This window comes from Salvelinus fontinalis, unplaced genomic scaffold (genome assembly GCF_029448725.1).
Source record: "Salvelinus fontinalis isolate EN_2023a unplaced genomic scaffold, ASM2944872v1 scaffold_0418, whole genome shotgun sequence".
Lineage (NCBI taxonomy): Eukaryota > Metazoa > Chordata > Actinopteri > Salmoniformes > Salmonidae > Salvelinus > Salvelinus fontinalis.
In genome coordinates, this window is record NW_026600627.1 from 114,179 (window position 1) to 138,674 (window position 24,496).

The window sequence follows — 24,496 nt, forward strand, 5'->3', positions numbered from 1 at the left end:
TGTGTGTGTGTGTGTGTGTGTGTGTGTGTGTGTGTGTGTGTGTGTGTGTGTGTGTGTGTGTGTGTGTGTGTGTGTGTGTGTGTGTGTGTGTGTGTGTGTGTGTGTGTGTGTGTGTGTGTGTGCGCGTGTGCGCGTGTGCGCATGTGTGTACATCAGATCCTCATATGTACTTTTGTAGAGCTTGTGTCAGATGTCCTTGCAACTGTATCTTAACCTCAGCTATTGAGTTGGTCTGAAAGATACTGAGAGCATTTCCTGTAAGTGGAAAGTTTCAAAGACCTGTTTCCTCATATTTGTGCTTTGTTAAAGGGGTCATCTCCCCTGAACAAACAAAATAATGTATTTATTGGCCGGGATCTGAACCAGATACGCTTGTAATCAAATATTGGATAACATTATGTATTTTGTCAATTCTAAAAAAGTTGGCTGGTGTGCATTCAGTTACTCAGAAGTTCAGGGGATCGTGTTGAATTCTCAAAACACTTGTTCACTTTATACTGTAATCCTGATTGGTTACCATAAAACTGCTGTAGCCTAAATGAAGCACATTAGAAAGCGATGATTATTCATTTTCATGTTGTAAACAAAATATGTATTTTTAGATTGGTAATCGTTTACATGAAATATTTAGTAAAACACTCAAATGACAAAGCACAGCTCAATGTACCCATTAAATGGACAAAGGACCATGACAAAAAGTTTAAACTGTGTGAACTATAGCCAGTATAATGTCAGACATGTATTTTTCAATGAATACTTTGTCATAACAATGCTTGAAAATATTATATAATGAGCACATCAAGTGTAAGTTACTTATAATGAAGTTGGATTCTATTGTATGTGGCCTTTCTAATGCACTATCGGGTGTTGTTGTCACTAAGTTGATCTGTCAATGACAGCATGTAGCGTCAAAGGTGATCAAGGTCTCTTTTGCAAGGCAGCGCTGTATCGCACAATTATACAACAATTAAATTAAACGGCAGCATAGTAGCATAGAAATACACCAAAGACAAAATAAATGTACAAAACACAATCATGAAAAACAAGCATTGGACAAGTTCAGATAGTACCTCCCTTTAGGAAGTGCTTTTATCTGTTTATCTGTTTATCCTGTTTATCTGGTCTTTTACCAAATAGGGCCGTCTTCTGTATACCAACACAAGTGATTGTCTCAAACGCATTAAGAAGGAAAGAAATGACTCAATTAAACTTTAACAAGGCACACCTGTTAATTGAAATGCATTCCAGGTGGCTACTTTGAAGAATTTCAAATATAAAATATATTTGGATTTGTTTAACACTTTTCTGGTTACTACATGATTCCACGTGTTATTTCATAGTTTTTGTCTTCACTATTATTGTACAATGTAGAAAATAGTACAAAGAAAGAAAGACCCTGGAATGAGTAGGTGTGTCCAAACTTTTGACTGGTACTGTATATATGTTTTACACATGTTTAACACATTTTTTGGGGGTAGGCACAAAACTACCTCCGTTCATTAAAATTAAAAAAACGGTACCGGTTACCTTCAGACAACAGTGACATTTTCCATAGAATGGTCATATTAGTTTGTAGGCCAAACCGTTCGGACGCTACAGACATTTTCATGAGAAGACAGATTTTCGTTATGTCTTATGGTCTGACAAACACCGCTCTAATTCTGCCACTTTTCACCGAAGATGCAGAAGTGCGACATTGGCGGATGTGGTTGATTAAGACGCCCATATGTAGCTTGTTTTTGGTCACAGGTTCAGGAATGGCTGAAGAACGCTGCAAATAGCACTGCTGGGTAATTTAAAAGTCATAGTCAATCGATCAATAATATAATAATACATACTCTTAGCTAAATGTTTATCTTTAATTTACAATCTATGAGAATAGAAAGGTTCAGAACTTTTGTGAAACCTCACAGCGCAGTTGAAAAATATATGGCAAATAGAAATCAAAACTGGATGGTCTTCAGAGATAGATAAGAGGGGTTGAGGGTAGCTGAATGGTGGGACAAAAACAAGAGAACTAAGGGGCAAAATAATAAATAAAAGAAAACATAATAAAACATATATATATATATATATATATATATATATATATATATATATATATATATATATATATATGGGGGATTGGAAATGATTACAATTACATTGATAGAAGCCACAATCTATCTGCAATATGAAATATGATCTACCCTCTAAAAAAAGATGTATATATAAATAAAATAAACAAATCTTAGTGAATACTCTGTTCTATTGTGTGGGGAATCATGTGGAATGATGTTTGAATTAACGTCTTTGTTGTAAATCACAAACTGAAGTGGCAGTTTCACCTCTATGGATTCCAACTTTCAGGTCAGGGTCAAAAGGAGACATGAACTGGGTACTGGATGGAGAGGCTGAGACATGACTAGAGGAGGGGTGTGGTCTGAGGAGGAGGAAACATACAGTTCCTAGTAATATGTATTCTGTAGAACTCTGATAGGTTAATAATTTGCCACCGTAACTGGACAAACTGTATAAAAGAGACACTCAGCTCTCTGATGTGTACACTTTCTCCAAGAGAAGACACTTTCTCCTAGAGAAGACACTTTCTCCAAGAGAAGACACTTTCTCCAAGAGAAGACACTTTCTCCTAGAGAAGACACTTTCTCCCAGAGAAGACACTTTCTCCCAGAGAAGACACTTTCTCCCAGAGAAGACACTTTCTCCTAGAGAAGACACTTTCTCCCAGAGACGTCTGACACTCCAGAACAGAGGAAGAACACAACATCGCTGGTAATGAAATGACTTCCAATTAAGGGTTCTTATGTGTATATGAGTATGACTGGGCTACTTTAAAGAGCGGGGTGGTGGTGGTGGGATACATGGGTTGCACTTGTTCCACGAGCACCATAACACCTGATTCAGAAGATCAAAGATTCATAGTCTTCAATTTAGATCGTCATTTATGTAAGAGCTGAAGAGGAAACAAATATATTACCAATGCAGTCCTCTAGAGGCTGTTGTTACCACTCCTGAGTTGTGTGATTATGTTTTGTAGTGTTGTTTTTTCAGTTAACCAATTCATATATTTGAATAATTAATAATTTGACTCAGGCAAGGCCATGTTTTAGTATCTGCTTGGGGCGTTTTCGTGCATCCTTGAATTCATCATTTTGACATGCCATGTATCCCTTTAGAACACCAGGAGCAAATGCTTAGTAAAGCTAGCCATTCATTCTTTCATGTTGTATAAATGAAATGTCCTGGACTTTGGTGTATTTAGTGGGTCATTTCTTGCTTCATGTGAGGTGTTGACCAATCTCACTATGTATTCTTACTTTACAGACACTCGTCTCCAACTACACAAAATGACTTCTAAATACATCACAGAAATTGCAATCTCCACTAGCTCTGAAAAGGAGAAACGGCTTCGTGACCAAGGCTTTCAGATGGTGGATGTCAACCTCAACCAAGGCAATTCATCCAACACCAGAGTTTACATGTGGTACAAAAAGGGCAATGGTGAACCCATCACCAGAGTCCAGATTTCATTCACTGAGGAAATGAAAGATGGCCCGAGGGGTGCAGGGTACACTGAGCTTCCCGAAGACCTCAACTCTGGAGCAGGGGGAGACACCATCCAGCTGTGGTACTCTAGTGGTTCAAGCCCTAAGTACGACATTCCCATTGTAGATCTCCTACTCACCACTAATGTGAATGCAGAGGCCGCTCAATACAAACACGGCTGGGAAAGGCTACCATGTGATCTGAACCGCTGTAACGCAGGCGATTTCATCTACCTCTGGGTGAAGAGAGAGAGTGTGACCTACATCTGCGATGTTGCTGCCACCACCTCATTCGATGAAGACATTAACCTTTTCAACAAGGGCTACATCCGGATGGATGAAGATCTCAATAGAGATGCTAGAGGAAACTGGATCTTCCTCTGGTATCGCCAATCCACCGATAAGGGCAGCGGGCTCACCAGGGTGAATGTCTCCATCAACCATGAGCAGGATTTCAGCCTACAGCAGCGCGGTTTCACCCCATTGAATGTTAACCTCAACGAGGGAACATGCGGTCAGTCAGTGTTTGTCTGGTTGAATAAATATGAATCTTCCCCTATCAAGGTCTTGACCTTTACACCCAACCACAATGCAGATGGTCCTTATGAGAAGGCCGGCTTGGTTCTCATCGAAAAGAATCTGAATGCTGGCAACAACGGTAGGCCTTTCTTCCTCTGGTATGGCAAGTAAAAACCTGAGGTGGAGAGGCAGTCAGCCTAAACATGGGCAAGATGTTAGCTTTTGCATGGCAATTTCTCTGTCTATGTTCTGTGAAATGTTGTATTATCTTTCTGACAAAAATAAATAATGAAATTACACTGAACGTTAGCTTTCATGTCATAAAGTCACAAATCCTTTAGAAATGTTTAAAGGTTGACTTTAATGTTCTTTCCAATTAATTCACAATTTAATTATGGTATTAAACTTCACTAACATTTTAGCAGCATAATTTTTTCCCTTCTGAATATTTCAAGGGGTTGTAAGGTATGATGTCTCATTGTGTCAAATGTGACTTTGGAAAAGCTTTAGTACAGCAATAGAAATAAAGTAAAATGATGATTTCTGTGTAACACTGAGAATCCCAGTATGCTCATCAATAAAGAAAGCTTTGCAAATCTGAATGTTGTACCTTTTTAATAACTCCCCAGTGAAACTCTCACTTTTAAAAGATCCTTTTCTATTAACTCATGTCCAAATAATGTTGTTGACTCGTCTTATACTTGCATTTGTGGCCAACGAGAGGGTTTTTAAGACGGTGGGTGTCAAAGGTCACGAGTGGAAGGTCATGGGTTGGTGTGTTAAGGAGTAGGGTGATGTTGACACTAGACACTGATCTTTGGTCAGTTTTGCACTTATGATTGGGGAAGGGGAAGCTGATCCTAGATCTGTACCTAGGGGAAACTTCACCCCAGACTGTGTGTTCAGGAGGATGTGGGGGTCATCTGTTGGTTAGAATGGGATACGTGGGTGGAGGGAATGGTGTTTAGAAGCACTTCCTGTGGACGATGGAGGATCCAGCCTCTGTGTTTTCATCCTTACTGATCCACATCTGCAGGAAGGTGGACAGGGCGGCCAAGATGGAGCCACTGAGTACACTCACTGGGAGCAATTATCTACACAGGGGGAGATGAGAGGGTGGTTCCATATGTCTGAAAATTATATATTTTGAATAATTATTATATATATTTTTTTACAGTTGCTTGTTTTCATTTTTTTGTTATTATAAGAAGAAGAAGCGAAAATGGCAAGTGCCCAAGTGTCCAATTCCGGAATATCATTACAATGAATGAATCTTTGAAGCACACACACACAACTGCTTTACGTCGTAGCCAGACACACCAACACAACGTCGCTACAGTAACGTGTGTGTGTCGTAGCCATTTACCTTGATCTTCATGGTACTGGAGACCAGGGCTGTGAACTCTTTCTGCCTGTGGTCACCGATACCAGGGTACATGGTGGTTCCACCAGATATGACATTGTTGGCGTACAGGTCCTTACAGATGTCAGTGTTTGTAGTATTTATTTTATACAGTATTACTTTCTCATCTTTATCAAGAGTGGCAATAATGTTGGACCTAACTATATATATTAAAAAAAACATGAGCTGGTGCACACCCAGAATAATAGTTTGTGTGGAGGTGCTGACTAACGGCCAATAAACTATAAACTATCAAAATAAAGAAAGTCGCACACTCCATGTATAATCTCCCAACAATTTAATGTGTATTTACCAACATTTCGGCATCACTGTGCCTTCCTCAGGGTATGTCATGAATCCTTGAACCAGGTTATGTAGACACACAGTGCAATTAGTGTAACCAATGACAGTAGTGAGGGGTGTGTCATAATGATAAAGTTAATCAAAATTAATTAGTGAAACTGTTAAAAAAAATAGTATATGGCATATTAAATATATTACGCTATTGTTATCATATAGAAACATAATGGAATATTGTACATCATATTAGCATCAACATACATTGTTTCATTCAATTTCACATAATAATTTCATATTAATTTGTGTTACATGTAATCTTTTGGTTCAACCTTAATATATAATGAACATCATCAACAGGGGGAACATATTAGGTGTACGCTAATAAGCTGTAAAAATAATATTTCAATTTATAAGACTTGTTCTTAAAGGATAATGTGTTCATAAGAAGGGGCTGAGATCAAAGTCAAAATTCTGACCACTAGGGGTCAATGTTTTTAGACAGGATATCCAGTAAGCCTCCCTTTGTAGTAGTAGGATCTCGATGTTACCTCCTGTCCTTGGTAGAGCAACATGCTCAGTGCCTGTGTATTTGAGGGAGGAGATGGGATGGTTAGCATCAACAAAGTGAGCTGTTACTGGATAGTCAATGTTCTGACACCTGATTGAGCTGCTACTGGATAGTCAGTGTTCTGTCACCTGATTGAGCTGCTACTGGATAGTCAGTGTTCTGTCACCTGATTGAGCTGCTACTGGATAGTCAGTGTTCTTACACCTGATTGAGCTGCTACTGGATAGTCAGTGTTCTGTCACCTGATTGAGCTGCTACTGGATAGTCAGTGTTCTGTCACCTGATTGAGCTGCTACTGGATAGTCAATGTTCTGACACCTGATTGAGCTGCTACTGGATAGTCAGTGTTCTGTCACCTGATTGAGCTGCTACTGGATAGTCAGTGTTCTTACACCTGATTGAGCTGCTACTGAATAGTCAGTGTTCTGACACCTGATTGAGCTGCTACTGGATAGTCAGTGTTCTTACACCTGATTGAGCTGCTACTGAATAGTCAGTGTTCTGACACCTGATTGAGCTGCTACTGGATAGTCAGTGTTCTTACACCTGATTGAGCTGCTACTGAATAGTCAGTGTTCTGACACCTGATTGAGCTGCTACTGGATAGTCAGTGTTCTTACACCTGATTGAGCTGCTACTGAATAGTCAATGTTCTTACCCCTGATTGAGCTGCTACTGGATAGTCAGTGTTCTGACACCTGATTGAGCTGCTACTGGATAGTCAATGTTCTGACACCTGATTGAGCTGCTACTGGATAGTCAGTGTTCTGACACCTGATTGAGCTGCTACTGGATAGTCAATGTTCTGACACCTGATTGAGCTGCTACTGAATAGTCAGTGTTCTGTCACCTGATTGAGCTGCTACTGGATAGTCAATGTTCTGACACCTGATTGAGCTGCTACTGGATAGTCAGTGTTCTTACACCTGGTTGAGCTGCTACTGGATAGTCAATGTTCTGACACCTGATTGAGCTGCTACTGGATAGTCAGTGTTCTTACACCTGATTGAGCTGCTACTGGATAGTCAATGTTCTGACACCTGATTGAGCTGCTACTGAAAAGTCAGTGTTCTGTCACCTGATTGAGCTGCTACTGGATAGTCAATGTTCTGACACCTGATTGAGCTGCTACTGGATAGTCAGTGTTCTTACACCTGATTGAGCTGCTACTGGATAGTCAATGTTCTTACACCTGATTGAGCTGCTACTGGATAGTCAGTGTTCTTACACCTGATTGAGCTGCTACTGGATAGTCAGTGTTCTTACACCTGATTGAGCTGCTACTGGATAGTCAGTGTTCTTACACCTGATTGAGCTGCTACTGGATAGTCAATGTTCTTACACCTGATTGAGCTGCTACTGGATAGTCAGTGTTCTGTCACCTGATTGAGCTGCTACTGGATAGTCAGTGTTCTTACACCTGATTGAGCTGCTACTGGATAGTCAGTGTTCTTACACCTGATTGAGCTGCTACTGGATAGTCAGTGTTCTGACACCTGATTGAGCTGCTACTGGATAGTCAGTGTTCTGACACCTGATTGAGCTGCTACTGGATAGTCAGTGTTCTGACACCTGATTGAGCTGCTACTGAATAGTCAATGTTCTTACACCTGATTGAGCTGCTACTGGATAGTCAGTGTTCTAACACCTGATTGAGCTGCTACTGGATAGTCAGTGTTCTAACACCTGATTGAGCTGCTACTGAATAGTCAGTGTTCTAACACCTGATTGAGCTGCTACTGAATAGTCAATGTTCTTACACCTGATTGAGCTGCTACTGAATAGTCAGTGTTCTAACACCTGATTGAGCTGCTACTGGATAGTCAGTGTTCTAACACCTGATTGAGCTGCTACTGAATAGTCAGTGTTCTAACACCTGATTGAGCTGCTACTGGATAGTCAGTGTTCTAACACCTGATTGAGCTGCTACTGAATAGTCAGTGTTCTAACACCTGATTGAGCTGCTACTGAATAGTCAATGTTCTTACACCTGATTGAGCTGCTACTGGATAGTCAGTGTTCTAACACCTGATTGAGCTGCTACTGAATAGTCAGTGTTCTAACACCTGATTGAGCTGCTACTGAATAGTCAATGTTCTTACACCTGATTGAGCTGCTACTGAATAGTCAGTGTTCTAACACCTGATTGAGCTGCTACTGAATAGTCAATGTTCTGACACCTGATTGAGCTGCTACTGAATAGTCAGTGTTCTAACACCTGATTGAGCTGCTACTGAATAGTCAGTGTTCTAACACCTGATTGAGCTGCTACTGAATAGTCAATGTTCTGACACCTGATTGAGCTGCTACTGAATAGTCAGTGTTCTGTCACCTGATTGAGCTGCTACTGGATAGTCAATGTTCTGACACCTGATTGAGCTGCTACTGGATAGTCAGTGTTCTTACACCTGATTGAGCTGCTACTGAATAGTCAGTGTTCTGACACCTGATTGAGCTGCTACTGGATAGTCAGTGTTCTTACACCTGATTGAGCTGCTACTGAATAGTCAATGTTCTTACCCCTGATTGAGCTGCTACTGGATAGTCAGTGTTCTGACACCTGATTGAGCTGCTACTGGATAGTCAATGTTCTGACACCTGATTGAGCTGCTACTGGATAGTCAATGTTCTGACACCTGATTGAGCTGCTACTGGATAGTCAATGTTCTGACACCTGATTGAGCTGCTACTGAATAGTCAGTGTTCTAACACCTGATTGAGCTGCTACTGAATAGTCAGTGTTCTAACACCTGATTGAGCTGCTACTGAATAGTCAATGTTCTGACACCTGATTGAGCTGCTACTGAATAGTCAGTGTTCTAACACCTGATTGAGCTGCTACTGAATAGTCAATGTTCTGACACCTGATTGAGCTGCTACTGAATAGTCAATGTTCTGACACCTGATTGAGCTGCTACTGAATAGTCAGTGTTCTGACACCTGATTGAGCTGCTACTGGATAGTCAATGTTCTGACACCTGATTGAGCTGCTACTGGATAGTCAATGTTCTAACACCTGATTGAGCTGCTACTGGATAGTCAGTGTTCTAACACCTGATTGAGCTGCTACTGGATAGTCAGTGTTCTTACACCTGATTGAGCTGTTACTGGATAGTCAGTGTTCTTACACCTGATTGAGCTGCTACTGGATAGTCAGTGTTCTTACACCTGATTGAGCTGCTACTGGATAGTCAGTGTTCTTACACCTGATTGAGCTGCTACTGGATAGTCAGTGTTCTTACACCTGATTGAGCTGCTACTGGATAGTCAGTGTTCTTACACCTGATTGAGCTGCTACTGGATAGTCAGTGTTCTGTCACCTGATTGAGCTGCTACTGGATAGTCAGTGTTCTAACACCTGATTGAGCTGCTACTGGATAGTCAGTGTTCTAACACCTGATTGAGCTGCTACTGGATAGTCAGTGTTCTGTCACCTGATTGAGCTGCTACTGGATAGTCAGTGTTCTAACACCTGATTGAGCTGCTACTGGATAGTCAGTGTTCTGTCACCTGATTGAGCTGCTACTGGATAGTCAGTGTTCTAACACCTGATTGAGCTGCTACTGGATAGTCAGTGTTCTAACACCTGATTGAGCTGCTACTGGATAGTCAGTGTTCTAACACCTGATTGAGCTGCTACTGGATAGTCAGTGTTCTAACACCTGATTGAGCTGCTACTGAATAGTCAGTGTTCTAACACCTGATTGAGCTGCTACTGAATAGTCAGTGTTCTAACACCTGATTGAGCTGCTACTGGATAGTCAGTGTTCTAACACCTGATTGAGCTGCTACTGGATAGTCAGTGTTCTAACACCTGATTGAGCTGCTACTGGATAGTCAGTGTTCTTACACCTGATTGAGCTGCTACTGGATAGTCAATGTTCTGACACCTGATTGAGCTGCTACTGAATAGTCAGTGTTCTAACACCTGATTGAGCTGCTACTGGATAGTCAGTGTTCTTACACCTGATTGAGCTGCTACTGGATAGTCAATGTTCTGACACCTGATTGAGCTGCTACTGGATAGTCAGTGTTCTTACACCTGATTGAGCTGCTACTGGATAGTCAATGTTCTTACACCTGATTGAGCTGCTACTGGATAGTCAGTGTTCTTACACCTGATTGAGCTGCTACTGGATAGTCAGTGTTCTTACACCTGATTGAGCTGCTACTGGATAGTCAGTGTTCTTACACCTGATTGAGCTGCTACTGGATAGTAAATGTTCTTACACCTGATTGAGCTGCTACTGGATAGTCAGTGTTCTTACACCTGATTGAGCTGCTACTGGATAGTCAATGTTCTTACACCTGATTGAGCTGCTACTGGATAGTCAGTGTTCTGTCACCTGATTGAGCTGCTACTGGATAGTCAGTGTTCTTACACCTGATTGAGCTGCTACTGGATAGTCAGTGTTCTTACACCTGATTGAGCTGCTACTGGATAGTCAGTGTTCTGACACCTGATTGAGCTGCTACTGGATAGTCAGTGTTCTGACACCTGATTGAGCTGCTACTGGATAGTCAGTGTTCTGACACCTGATTGAGCTGCTACTGAATAGTCAATGTTCTTACACCTGATTGAGCTGCTACTGGATAGTCAGTGTTCTAACACCTGATTGAGCTGCTACTGGATAGTCAGTGTTCTAACACCTGATTGAGCTGCTACTGAATAGTCAGTGTTCTAACAACTGATTGAGCTGCTACTGAATAGTCAATGTTCTTACACCTGATTGAGCTGCTACTGAATAGTCAGTGTTCTAACACCTGATTGAGCTGCTACTGGATAGTCAGTGTTCTAACACCTGATTGAGCTGCTACTGAATAGTCAGTGTTCTAACACCTGATTGAGCTGCTACTGGATAGTCAGTGTTCTAACACCTGATTGAGCTGCTACTGAATAGTCAGTGTTCTAACACCTGATTGAGCTGCTACTGAATAGTCAATGTTCTTACACCTGATTGAGCTGCTACTGGATAGTCAGTGTTCTAACACCTGATTGAGCTGCTACTGAATAGTCAGTGTTCTAACACCTGATTGAGCTGCTACTGAATAGTCAATGTTCTTACACCTGATTGAGCTGCTACTGAATAGTCAGTGTTCTAACACCTGATTGAGCTGCTACTGAATAGTCAATGTTCTGACACCTGATTGAGCTGCTACTGAATAGTCAGTGTTCTAACACCTGATTGAGCTGCTACTGAATAGTCAGTGTTCTAACACCTGATTGAGCTGCTACTGAATAGTCAATGTTCTGACACCTGATTGAGCTGCTACTGAATAGTCAGTGTTCTAACACCTGATTGAGCTGCTACTGAATAGTCAGTGTTCTAACACCTGATTGAGCTGCTACTGAATAGTCAGTGTTCTAACACCTGATTGTGCTGCTACTGAATAGTCAATGTTCTGACACCTGATTGAGCTGCTACTGAATAGTCAGTGTTCTAACACCTGATTGAGCTGCTACTGAATAGTCAGTGTTCTAACACCTGATTGAGCTGCTACTGAATAGTCAATGTTCTGACACCTGATTGAGCTGCTACTGAATAGTCAGTGTTCTAACACCTGATTGAGCTGCTACTGAATAGTCAATGTTCTGACACCTGATTGAGCTGCTACTGGATAGTCAATGTTCTGACACCTGATTGAGCTGCTACTGAATAGTCAGTGTTCTAACACCTGATTGAGCTGCTACTGAATAGTCAGTGTTCTAACACCTGATTGAGCTGCTACTGAATAGTCAATGTTCTGAAACCTGATTGAGCTGCTACTGAATAGTCAGTGTTCTAACACCTGATTGAGCTGCTACTGAATAGTCAATGTTCTGACACCTGATTGAGCTGCTACTGAATAGTCAATGTTCTGACACCTGATTGAGCTGCTACTGAATAGTCAGTGTTCTGACACCTGATTGAGCTGCTACTGGATAGTCAATGTTCTGACACCTGATTGAGCTGCTACTGGATAGTCAATGTTCTAACACCTGATTGAGCTGCTACTGGATAGTCAGTGTTCTAACACCTGATTGAGCTGCTACTGGATAGTCAGTGTTCTTACACCTGATTGAGCTGTTACTGGATAGTCAGTGTTCTTACACCTGATTGAGCTGCTACTGGATAGTCAGTGTTCTTACACCTGATTGAGCTGCTACTGGATAGTCAGTGTTCTTACACCTGATTGAGCTGCTACTGGATAGTCAGTGTTCTTACACCTGATTGAGCTGCTACTGGATAGTCAGTGTTCTTACACCTGATTGAGCTGCTACTGGATAGTTAGTGTTCTAACACCTGATTGAGCTGCTACTGGATAGTCAGTGTTCTAACACCTGATTGAGCTGCTACTGGATAGTCAGTGTTCTGTCACCTGATTGAGCTGCTACTGGATAGTCAGTGTTCTAACACCTGATTGAGCTGCTACTGGATAGTCAGTGTTCTGTCACCTGATTGAGCTGCTACTGGATAGTCAGTGTTCTAACACCTGATTGAGCTGCTACTGGATAGTCAGTGTTCTAACACCTGATTGAGCTGCTACTGGATAGTCAGTGTTCTAACACCTGATTGAGCTGCTACTGGATAGTCAGTGTTCTAACACCTGATTGAGCTGCTACTGAATAGTCAGTGTTCTAACACCTGATTGAGCTGCTACTGAATAGTCAGTGTTCTAACACCTGATTGAGCTGCTACTGGATAGTCAGTGTTCTAACACCTGATTGAGCTGCTACTGGATAGTCAGTGTTCTAACACCTGATTGAGCTGCTACTGGATAGTCAGTGTTCTAACATCTGATTGAGCTGCTACTGAATAGTCAGTGTTCTAACACCTGATTGAGCTGCTACTGGATAGTCAGTGTTCTAACACCTGATTGAGCTGCTACTGGATAGTCAGTGTTCTAACACCTGATTGAGCTGCTACTGGATAGTCAGTGTTCTAACACCTGATTGAGCTGCTACTGGATAGTCAGTGTTCTAACACCTGATTGAGCTGTTACTGGATAGTCAGTGTTCTAACACCTGATTGAGCTGCTACTGGATAGTCAGTGTTCTTACACCTGATTGAGCTGCTACTGAATAGTCAGTGTTCTAACACCTGATTGAGCTGCTACTGGATAGTCAGTGTTCTAACACCTGATTGAGCTGCTACTGGATAGTCAGTGTTCTAACACCTGATTGAGCTGCTACTGGATAGTCAGTGTTCTAACACCTGATTGAGCTGCTACTGGATAGTCAGTGTTCTAACACCTGATTGAGCTGCTACTGGATAGTCAGTGTTCTTACACCTGATTGAGCTGCTACTGAATAGTCAGTGTTCTAACACCTGATTGAGCTGCTACTGGATAGTCAATGTTCTAACACCTGATTGAGCTGCTACTGGATAGTCAGTGTTCTAACACCTGATTGAGCTGCTACTGAATAGTCAGTGTTCTAACACCTGATTGAGCTGCTACTGAATAGTCAATGTTCTGACACCTGATTGAGCTGCTACTGGATAGTCAGTGTTCTAACACCTGATTGAGCTGCTACTGGATAGTCAGTGTTCTAACACCTGATTGAGCTGCTACTGAATAGTCAATGTTCTGACACCTGATTGAGCTGCTACTGGATAGTCAGTGTTCTGACACCTGATTGAGCTGCTACTGGATAGTCAACGTTCTGACACCTGATTGGGCTGCTACTGGATAGTCAATGTTCTGACACCTGATTGAGCTGCTACTGGATAGTCAGTGTTCTAACACCTGATTGAGCTGCTACTGAATAGTCAATGTTCTGACACCTGATTGAGCTGCTACTGGATAGTCAATGTTCTGACACCTGATTGAGCTGCTACTGGATAGTCAATGTTCTGACACCTGATTGAGCTGCTACTGGATAGTCAATGTTCTGACACCTGATTGAGCTGCTACTGGATAGTCAATGTTCTGACACCTGATTGAGCTGCTACTGGATTGTCAGTGTTCTTACACCTGATTGAGCTGTGGTGTTCAGCTATGCGTTGTTTTAATTGTCTTTTCGTTTGTCCTACATAGGCTTTCCCACATGAACAGGTGATGAGATAGATTAGATTATCTAAAAACATTGACCCCTAGTGGTCTGAATATTGACTTTGATCTCAGGCTCTTCTTATGCACACATTTTCCTTTAAGAACAAGTCTGGTTTTCCAGCCCGTCCAGTGTGTCTGAGTGTAAATGAAGGAGAGGAACATTCTCTCTTGCTGTAACTCCTAACCAGAACTGTTGCTTTTCTTTTTCCAGCATCTCTTTTGCTGATGGACTGACAACACTCATAGTTGTGGATGGACGGTTATATTACCATGTATCTACTGTATTGTACAATGAAACCCTTTCCGTCTGTTCTGTAGATGCTGACCAGTTTTGTGATGAAATGAACACATTTCACATTTTAATGCTGATACATCAGTCTGCAGAGAGAAACAGGATGTCAGATTATGGGATTTTAATCTTTGCAAATTAACTCAATATAAGGACTCAGGGAGAGGCGAAGGTCGAGAGCCATGCGTCCTCCGAAACACAACCCAACCAAGCCGCACTGCTTCTTGACACAATGCCCATCCAACCCGGAAGCCAGCCGCACCAATGTGTCGGAGGAAACACCGTACACCTGGCCACCGTGTCAGTGTGCGCTGCGCCCGGCCCGCCACAGGAGTTGCTAGTGCGTGATGAGACAAGGATATCCCTGCCGGCTAAACCCTCCCATAACCCGGACGACGCTGGGCCAATTGTGCGCTGCCCCATGGGTCTCCCGGTCGCAAACCCAGAATCTCTAGTGGCACAGCTAGCACTGCGCCACTCAGGAGGCCCAGATTGGCTGTTTGATGGGGAATGTGGTTTGTGACTTTAATATTTTATTGATGAACATAAATAGTTGTTAGTCAAGGTAATTCTGATGAGATACAATCATTATAGTTTTTTCCCTGATTTGAATCCTTCTCTTCTCAGTTGTTGGATGACAGATGTATGAAGGTTGCTTAGGAAGTAATCTATAATGGGAGGGAAAGAGAATCAATCAATTTGCAAAGAGCAAAGAGGTCTAACATTGTAATAGACAACAGCATCAGACGCCCCAAACTGTCTGTCTGTCGCATAGACCTACTAGGCCTACAATACGAAACAGCGCATTTGAAGTCAGATTGTCATATGAAAAAAATAGCACTGTATTTTACATCTCCCGCGATCCAAAGCCTCTCCCATCTGCGCTCCCAACTCCAACTCCATCATCAGGATAGCCAGCTCGTTGACTTGGTCCATTTCGCTCCTCCTGTCCGCATGGATACTGGTCAGGGGACTAAACATTTCCAGAGGTTGGTAGTTGTTCACCACTAGGATGCCAGTGTCAGGCCACCGCTCCGTGTCTCTAACGGGCTGCTGCTGCTTCTGCTGCGCATTTCAAAAGGAAACACTTAATCGAGAGAAGAAAAAAAATCCTAAAGCAAATCAATTGTTCAATATTATGTAGCTTAGCATATTTAATTTCAAGCTGGCAGTTGGTCTACAGTATATGTTAGGCTTTACTGCACAGATAATGTGAAATAGTGCGCAGACTCAATCAGCGAGAAAAAAAATCCTAAAGCAAATACATTGTACAATGATATGTAGCTTAGCATATTTAATTTCAACCTGGTGGTAGGTCTATATGTTAGAATTTACTGCACAGATAATATTGAGCACTCAATCAGCAGAACCCCCCCCCCCCCTTTAATTATATCACTCTATTGCAGGAGAACTTTCCTACAAAATAAAATATAATAAAATAAAAAGGCTTCTGGAGTTTGTACATTTCAGACTTGATATTCCCTTATGAAAAATGTATCAACCCCTACACAAATGTAAATGTATTATAATCCACATAATAATTCACATTTCCTGTTGCTGCAGGATTCTTTCCCCGCTGTATCAAACTGGCTCAAATTCAGATTCTACTTTTATACTGCTTGATTTTCTGTCTTTATTGATCTCACCAGCAATCAATAGTTTGACAAGAGTATGAAGAAATTAGGGTATTTTCCATGTAGGCCTACACTAATAATTAAAAACACCCAGAGTGTAATGAACACGAGGGGAGACAGAGAGCTAGTTTCAAGCGCAGGGCACAGCAGGTGTTTATTGCAAAGGACCACAGGAGGCAGTAACTACAGTCGTGGTCAAAAGTTTTGAGAATGACACAAATATACATTTTCACAAAGTCTGCTGCCTCAGTTTGTATGATGGCAATTTGCATATACTCCATACTGTTATGAAGAGTGATCAGATGAATTGCAAAGTCCCTCTTTGCCATGCAAATGAACTGAATCCCCCAAAAACATTTCCAATGCATTTCAGCCCTGTCACAAAAGGACCAGCTGACATCATGTCAGTGATTCTGTCGTTAACACAGGTGTGAGTGTTGACGAGGACAAGGCTGGAGATCACTCTGTCATGCTGATTGAGTTCGAATAACAGACTGGAAGCTTCAAAAGGAGGGTGGTGCTTGGAATCATTGTTCTTCCTCTGTCAAACATGGTTACCATGTTTGTAACCATGGTTACCATGGTTACCGGAAACACGTGCCGTCCTCATTGCACAAAAGGGCTTCACAGGCAAGGATTGCACCGAAATCAACCATTTATCAGATCATCAAGAACTTCAAGGAGAGCGGTTCAATTGTTGTGAAGAAGGCTTCAGGGCACCCAAGAAAGTCCAGCAAGTCCAGCAAGTCTCCTAAAGTTGACTCAGCTGCGGGATCGGGGCACCACCAGTACAGAGCTTGCTCAGGAATGGCGGCAGGCAGGTGTGAGTGCATCTGCACGCACAGTGAGGCGAAGTTTTTTAGAGGATGGCCTGGTGTCAAGAAGGGTAGCAAAGAAGCCACTTCTCTCCAGGAAAAACATTAGGGACAGACTGATATTCTGCAAAAGGGACAGGGATTGGACTGCTGAGGACTGGGCCAAAGTCATTTTCTCTGAATTCCCTTTCCAATTGTTTGGGACATCCGGAAAAAAGCTTGTCCGGAGAAGACAAGGTGAGCGCTACCATCAGTCCTGTGTCATACCAACAGTAAAGCATCCTGAGACCATTCATGTGTGGGGTTGCATCTCAGCCAAGGGAGTGGGCTCACTCACAATTTTGCCTAAGAACACAGCCATGAATAAAGAATGGTACCAACACATCCTCCGAGAGCAACTTCTCCCAACCATCCAGGAACAGTTTGGTGATGAACAATGCCTTTTCCAGCATGATGGAGCACCTTGCCATAAGGCAAAAGTGATAACTAAGTGGCTCGGGGAACATAACATCGATATTTTGGGTCCATGGCCAGGAAACTCCCCAGACCTTAATCCAATTGAGAGCTTGTGGTCAATCCTCAAGAGGCGGGTGGACAAACAAAAACACACAAATTCTGACAAAATCCAAGTATTGATTATGCAAGAATGGGCTGCCATCAGTCAGGATGTGGCCCAGAAGCTAATTGACAGCATGCCAGGGCGGATTGCAGAGGTCTTGAAAAAGAAGGGTCAACACTGCAGATATTGACTCTTTGCATCATGTAATTGTCAATAAAAGCCTTTGACACTTATTAAATGCTTGTAATTATACTTCAGTATTCCATAGTAACATCTTACAAAAATATCAAAAGACACTGAAGTAGCAAACTTTGTGGAAATTAATATTTGTGTCAGTCTCAAAACTTTTGGCCACGACTTTAGTAATGTAGTCCGGGAGATCAGGCAATAGGTAGATAACAGGAAATCCGATAGGCTAAAGTACAGGCAGGGAAAATGCAAAAAGCGTTGTTAGTGAGGCAGGCAAAAACTGTCATTCACAGGAAACCCAGTGCTCTGAAAGACGTGTGTCACAGAACAAACAGTACCTCACAGTGATGGGGTGCCAAGAACTGAACTAAATAGTGTGTGCTAATGACATACAGGTGTGTGAACAGGTGATCAGAATTCAGGTGATTGTGATCTGGAGAGTGAGCTGCGTTCAGGGGATCCACGTGTTTGAGGGTGTGAGTTGGAAGCAGACGTTACACAGAGTAGGTTACCTTCCGACACACATTTACCTATAATAATTCAATTCAATTCCAGATGCTCAAAGCGCCGGCAGTGGGGAAACTCACTTTACCCTATAATTATTCAAGAATTTATTTTAAATAATCAAAACAACAGTGGAAGGAAGGATGGCCATAGTCATTGCATCTTAGGTGTAAAGCCTTTGAAAAACCACATCAGAAATTTGTCTTCACAAGTAGGCTACTGATTATTTATTCGGTAGGAAAATATAATTCAGTAGGGCAGGTCAGGGATATTGTTCCTTTATCCAAGAATATAGTGCACACCAGTTAGTTTCATCAGCAAACAACACCAAGGCTCAAGTTAAGAGAACAGGTATACAAAGTAATGAGGGGAAAGGCCTGCTTGGTAACATCCTTGCCCAAATGTATTTATTCAAAGTTGTATAAAATATTTATATATATTTTCGCAATTATATAGTATTAAATGAATACATGAACTCTAACTAATAATAATATGTGCCATTGAGCAGACGCTTTCATACAAAGCGATGGACAGGTAGCGCTGTGCTCTACCAACTGAGCCATACAGGACCCCTCAAGATTGACTAATGTATGCTTACTACAGAAAGTAAACTTACAGGCCATGTCATACGTTTTGACAATATTCGTAAACATATATTTTTTTAACTGAAAAGTCTCATGTCTCGTTTGGGCAATATAGTGAAACTATCACCAGTTACTAATCTATAGTAGGAGGAGAGCTGTCACGAATATCACCGAAGGTGACTGTACATTCCTTATGTTAAGCAAAACATTTACGGATGGCCAGGGGAACACTCCAACACTTAGGCATTAATTTACAAACCAAGCATTTGTGTTCATTGAGTCTGTCAGATCAGAGGCAATAGGGATGACCAGGGAGGTTCTCTTGATAAGTGCAGGAATTTGACAATTTTCCTGTCCTACTAATCATACGAAATGTAACAAGTACTTTTGGGTGTCAGGAAAATGTATGGAGTAAAAAGTACATTATTTTCTTTAGGAATGTAGTGTTGTAAAAGTTGTCATAAATATAAATAGTAAAGTACAGATACTCCAAAAAACGACTTAAGTAGTGTTTTAAAGTCTTTTTACTTAAGTACCTTACACCACTGTGATTAACTGTCCCATTCTGTACTGATCTACCACAAGTCACATGGTGTAAACTGGATGAAGGCATCTGCAATCCTGTGACCAAAACCCTCCTTCCTGCTTTTTGCTAAAGTATATATAGATGATGCTGGACTGTACAGGTGTTCAGTACAAGTGAATAAAGATAGACGCTACATCATTAGCAATTCCATCGTTGTAATAGTAAAATCTACTTTCTTCGTTCAATACAAACACTGTCCGTCTATACCTCTTACCTAGGTCTTATAAATGTGTAAACTACAGCGCATGGAGAATGGTTTTATTTATGTCGGGGAAAATAAAGTAGATGTTGTTCCAGTTTGGAACCGACATGTTGCTCGACATTATTCATCGCTTCAATGCACGTAAAGGTGGTGGAATTATGAGGGAATGAAGTCAAGGTCCGAATAAGGTTTATCTGTAGACACACCTCCGACACACCTCCATTTCATTGATCTCCACCCCAAAATAAATAGCGGGTGAATAGCATGATATTCTCATGCTTAAATTCAAGGACAGAATACACGTCGAGAGAAAAGTGCATAAAAACAGCTTCTACCCCCAAGCCATAAGACTGAACATCTAATCAAATGGCTACCCAGAATATTTGCATTGCCCGCCCCCCCCTTTTACACCGCTGCTACTCTCTGTTGTTATCATCTCTGCATAGTCACTTTAATAACTCTACCTACATCTACATGTACATATTACCTCAATAACCGGTGCCCCTGCACATTGACTCTGTACCGGTACACCCCTGTATATAGTCTCGCTATTGTTATTTTACTGCTGCTCTTCAATTACTTGTTACATTTATTTCTTATTCTAATCCGTTTTTATTTTATTTTTAACTGCATTGTTGGTTAGGGGCTCATAAGTAAGCATTTCACTGTATTGTGACTAACCAACATAACCGCATGTGACTAATAACATTTGATTTGATAAAAAAAATATTCATCTGGTGTCAAGATGTGACTTGAGGGGTAAGAAAACATTGAGACCATGAAAAAATATTAAAGCAAATAGATTGTATACTATAACAGAAGTATTTCCTAGAGTTGGCCAGCAGGTCTGGGATCGATCAGAGATGTATTTTCATAGTCTCTCTTTCTTTGTCCCTGTTTGTCTTAGATTGTATAAAACACTGTCGTGGTCACAAGGATTGTGCTCCATCTCTCCTTAAAATATTCTATGTTTGATTTGGGACAAAACAAAGTTTGAGATCGATTTAACCTTTTTGCGTAATACTCCTCAAATGGAAGTGTTATACTGTATTTCAATATGTACAATGTATTATTATCTGTAGGCTTAGTAGACAACAGAAAGGCTTGACTCTGAATCCAGAACACATGAAATACATGTATTTATTTCAAGAGGTGTAGGGTCTTTTCAGAATAGGCCAACAGTAATGTTTGGATGCACTGGCAGACCCAGTTTATGTGGACTCCTGTTTATCTGTATCCATCTCAACAAGATCATGATCAAAGAACAAGGCAGATAAGACCACAGACATTATATTGGTTTAGATGTTAGCAGCAGACATACGCTTCATAAAAACCACAGAGGAAGTAGTGGTAGCGGAAGTAGCCCACAGATAAAAACAGTCAAACAGTGCCTTACGTTGCATTAGACAAGACAAAGACGAGTATAGTTCAATGTGTATTATCAGTGAACTAAAGACCAAGGCTCAAATGAAGACAATGGATACATATACATCTAATGAAGGAGGGAAAGGCTTGGTTGGGGTCCTCCTCCTGCTGTTTGCAAAACAACTTCAAGGTACTGACCAGAATATTTCTAATATTTTCTTCAAGCTACTTTTCAATGTTTTTAAAATAACATTATTCTCTGATTATGAACAGTGTGCTCCAATTATTTTATTAATGATGCTGATGATTCATTATTTAATGTAGTGACTGCCTGGTGAAGGCTATGCTATGTGTAATGTCCATCAATGCCAAGTCAAGTTTTGAGAATACTCTAAAACATTTGTTGTTACGGAATCCAATATTCGCTGTGGTGTTTCATAATATTTTTCTCCCACAGGGCAACATCCCATCTGTGATGACTATATTATAGTGTCTCGGAACACTGTGGTTCAAGCTTTTGTCATGGAGAAACTGACGATTAACTGTACTGTAGGATTCTGCACTGATCTACCACAAGTCACTTGGTGTAAACTGAACAAAGATATCTGCAATCCTGTGACCAAAACTCCTCACATCCAAACCCAGTGGAACTACTTAACAAGTAACTCTGGAATAACATTCCTGCATTTTACTAATCCCTCCTTAGATGATGCTGGACTGTACAGGTGTTCAGTTAATACAGATCGATCAATGATCATTAGCCATTCCATCAGTGTCATAGTAAATGGTAAGATCAACTTTCTTCATGTAATACAAATGCTGTCCATCTATGCCTCTTGACTACTGTACTTTAGAATTCCATGCAGCTAAATTCCTGATTTCCCAAAACAGCTATTCAAATGAGATGTTTGCCTTATTTCAGGCTTGAGTGTGCTTGTTTTAATCCACAGATTGTCAAGCAGAGTTTTCTGTGTCTGATGGCTGTTGGTGGAGGGCTCCCATCTCTGGCTCTGTCACTGTGTCCTGTGTGGTGAGTTTCAGGTTTGAGCTCATAGTGTCATGGTGCAGGGAAGATGGGGATACCTGTTTACCCCTAAAGGGTCAGTCCAGACACACCCTCACCTGGAATCATACAGGTCCAGGGACAGGTGTGTCCTACCTGACCCTCCACAACATCACCCTGTCTGACTCAGGGTACTACCGTTGTTTCGTCTCTCTTCCTGACCACTGTGATGTAGACACCAGATCCAGCCAACCGATGGGCCTTCACGTGACCAGTAAGTACAGTATGTTAACTTTGTATTGCTGAAGTGTCCCACTGAAAGTTTATGCTTTGAAATGACTAGATAGACTCAAACTGTTTTGGTCCCCTCCCCCTCAGGAAGTGGTGAAGTGGTGGAACACTGCAGAGAAGATGAACATCCTGTCTGTGGTAAAGGTCTTACTCTCATCACACAGTCAACACATGATCAACTGCAGCTATTTATTTAATAAGAAATGTATGAGATCCAGTTGCCAGTGATTTGAGATATTCATGACTATTTTCCTCATGAAAAAGTTGACCCAGTGGCTTAGTTTGTCCTTTTATTGTTCTTAACATTGTTTTACCAGACATGCTCAGTGTCATCGTGGACATCACTCGTATCATCCTGTTTGTGGTTGCCACCTTGGTTGTCATGACGCTGACCCTGTGTTGGGTTCTGAAAGCCAGAGGTACTGTATGGTGCTCTAGTCTACACCACAGCATCACTAAAGAAAACACACCACAAGTACCTTGTCTATTCTAAACTCTTGTTACAGGAGTTTTCCAGGTCACCAATGACCTACTGTATCATTTATCATCATGTCTCCTTCTTTTATGAGAAAGGTCAGGGCTATAACTGAAACCAGAGGTCATACATATTGATGCCTTGCTACAAATATTATTATAATACATTCACTGTGTCATATTATTCCTCTTGCTTTGTCAACCCCCTGGTCTATAGGAAAATGGATTCATCCAGAGGGGAATGCAGTGGAGTGTCCCAGAGTGGAGCCTGAGCAGAACATACCACCTGACACTGAGAGGGGTGCAGAGTAAGACCCTGATGAGGTTTATGATGACTGAGTGTGATTCTGTGTAGATACAGTATACTGCATTGGGTTTATGTTATAGCAGACCATTCATTTGTTCTGTTTTGGTTGTTTTCTGTGGGTCTTGCTGGCTGGCATGTGTGTTGCTAATAAATGACCAGTCATTTTCATGGCATATTATGTAGTTGGTTATTGAATGGCTTGCTTAAAATGCTCGTAAAACAGTGTAGTGTAAGAGATGACTGTATAGGTTATAGATATGTAGGATTAGATGAGCTCAATGTATGTTTGGACTTTTAATGTATTTTTTACAAATAAAAAATACATGTGGACTACCATTGGAAAGTACCGTCTCTGAGACATTCTCATGATTCAGCCTGTTGAATTCTCTCCATATAACTTTTTACTTGTTTTTATCAATTGTATAGCCAGAGTAGTTTATATGACAAGAGTCTAAATGCTATGTCTGTGGGAATGACACTGAGATGGACTGGTTACAACAACATACCTGCAGGAGAGTCAGAACAGAGTGGAACAGAGCAGGGTGATGTTTGGGTGGTTGTAGTAATACCATAAATAAAAAAACATTCTCTGTAGAGGCAGTGGTAGAGACAAATCTTTCACTTTGCAACGTTTTCACAACTGTAGACACTGGTATTGCGCTGGAGATAATGAAAGTGAGGTAGAAAAGGAAAAACCAGCAGACACTATGTGCTCCATTGAGTTCAACACCCCTGGTCTAAATGCTATAGTTGTGGAAATGACACTGAGATGGACTGGTTACAACATCAGACCTGCAGTGGATTAAGTAGGAGTGGGAGCTGATTTCAGACTGGGTATATTCTTTAACAGTTTCACCACATGTTCTCAGTGATTTACCTTGATCTTCATAGTGCTGGAGACCAGGGCTGTGATCTCTTTCTGCATGTGGTGACTGATACCAGAGTACATGGTGGTACCACCAGAGAGGACATTGTTGGCGTACAGGTCCTTATGGATGTCAATGTCACTTCATGATGACTTCATACCTGGGAGGGGGCGGCACAGCATCCTTTTTTCAACACCAAACCCACCACCTGTGTTCGTGGCCAAAGAGCTAAATGTTCATGTCATCTGACCATAGCACCGGTTCCAATCCAAGTTCCAATGTCGTTTAACAAACTCCAGGTGTTACATTTCTTGGATGACATGAAATAGATCTCTTTGTTCACGCACACCAGTGTTGGGTTTGGTGTTGAAAGAAGGATGCATAAACAGATAATAACCCCATACCTACTGTAAAGAAATGGTGGTGGATCATTTATGTTTTGGGGCTATTCTGCTTCCAC

General features: G+C 41.4%; 2 protein-coding genes and 1 pseudogene across 3 annotated transcripts; 2 read left to right on the forward strand and 1 right to left on the reverse strand.

Annotated features, from left to right (window-relative positions):
• Nucleotides 1-2,524: 2,524 nt before the first annotated feature.
• si:dkey-30j10.5 (uncharacterized) lies at nt 2,525-4,666 on the forward strand. Its single transcript, XM_055913972.1, has 2 exons — nt 2,525-2,772; nt 3,325-4,666. The coding sequence occupies exon 2, from the start codon at nt 3,348-3,350 to the stop codon at nt 4,233-4,235; it is 888 nt and encodes a 295-aa protein (XP_055769947.1). The 5' UTR covers nt 2,525-2,772; nt 3,325-3,347; the 3' UTR covers nt 4,236-4,666.
• Nucleotides 4,667-5,028: 362 nt separating this feature from the next.
• Nucleotides 5,029-15,593, reverse strand: LOC129845987 (actin, alpha skeletal muscle-like; annotated as a pseudogene).
• A 463-nt stretch (nt 15,594-16,056) lies between these two features.
• Nucleotides 16,057-23,482, forward strand: LOC129845985 (uncharacterized). 2 transcript variants are annotated; one of them, XM_055913976.1, is made up of 5 exons: nt 16,057-21,882; nt 22,046-22,372; nt 22,477-22,527; nt 22,707-22,808; nt 23,081-23,482. In XM_055913976.1, the coding sequence occupies exons 1-5, from the start codon at nt 21,618-21,620 to the stop codon at nt 23,173-23,175; spliced, it is 840 nt and encodes a 279-aa protein (XP_055769951.1). In that variant the 5' UTR covers nt 16,057-21,617; the 3' UTR covers nt 23,176-23,482. The 2 variants fall into 2 exon arrangements, with proteins under 2 accessions (XP_055769951.1, XP_055769952.1); XM_055913977.1 differs by having other exon boundaries at nt 16,057-21,756.
• Nucleotides 23,483-24,496: the final 1,014 nt, after the last annotated feature.

Bases quoted from the DNA above. Each gene is read 5' to 3' on its own strand.
- si:dkey-30j10.5 (XM_055913972.1), top strand. From the start codon at position 3,348: ATGACTTCTAAATACATCACAGAAATTGCAATCTCCACTAGCTCTGAA.
- LOC129845985 (XM_055913976.1), top strand. From the start codon at position 21,618: ATGGAGAAACTGACGATTAACTGTACTGTAGGATTCTGCACTGATCTA. The intron at 22,373-22,476 runs GTAAGTACAGTA...CCTCCCCCTCAG, and splicing joins GATGGGCCTTCACGTGACCA to GAAGTGGTGAAGTGGTGGAA. The intron at 22,528-22,706 runs GTAAAGGTCTTA...TTGTTTTACCAG, and splicing joins AGATGAACATCCTGTCTGTG to ACATGCTCAGTGTCATCGTG.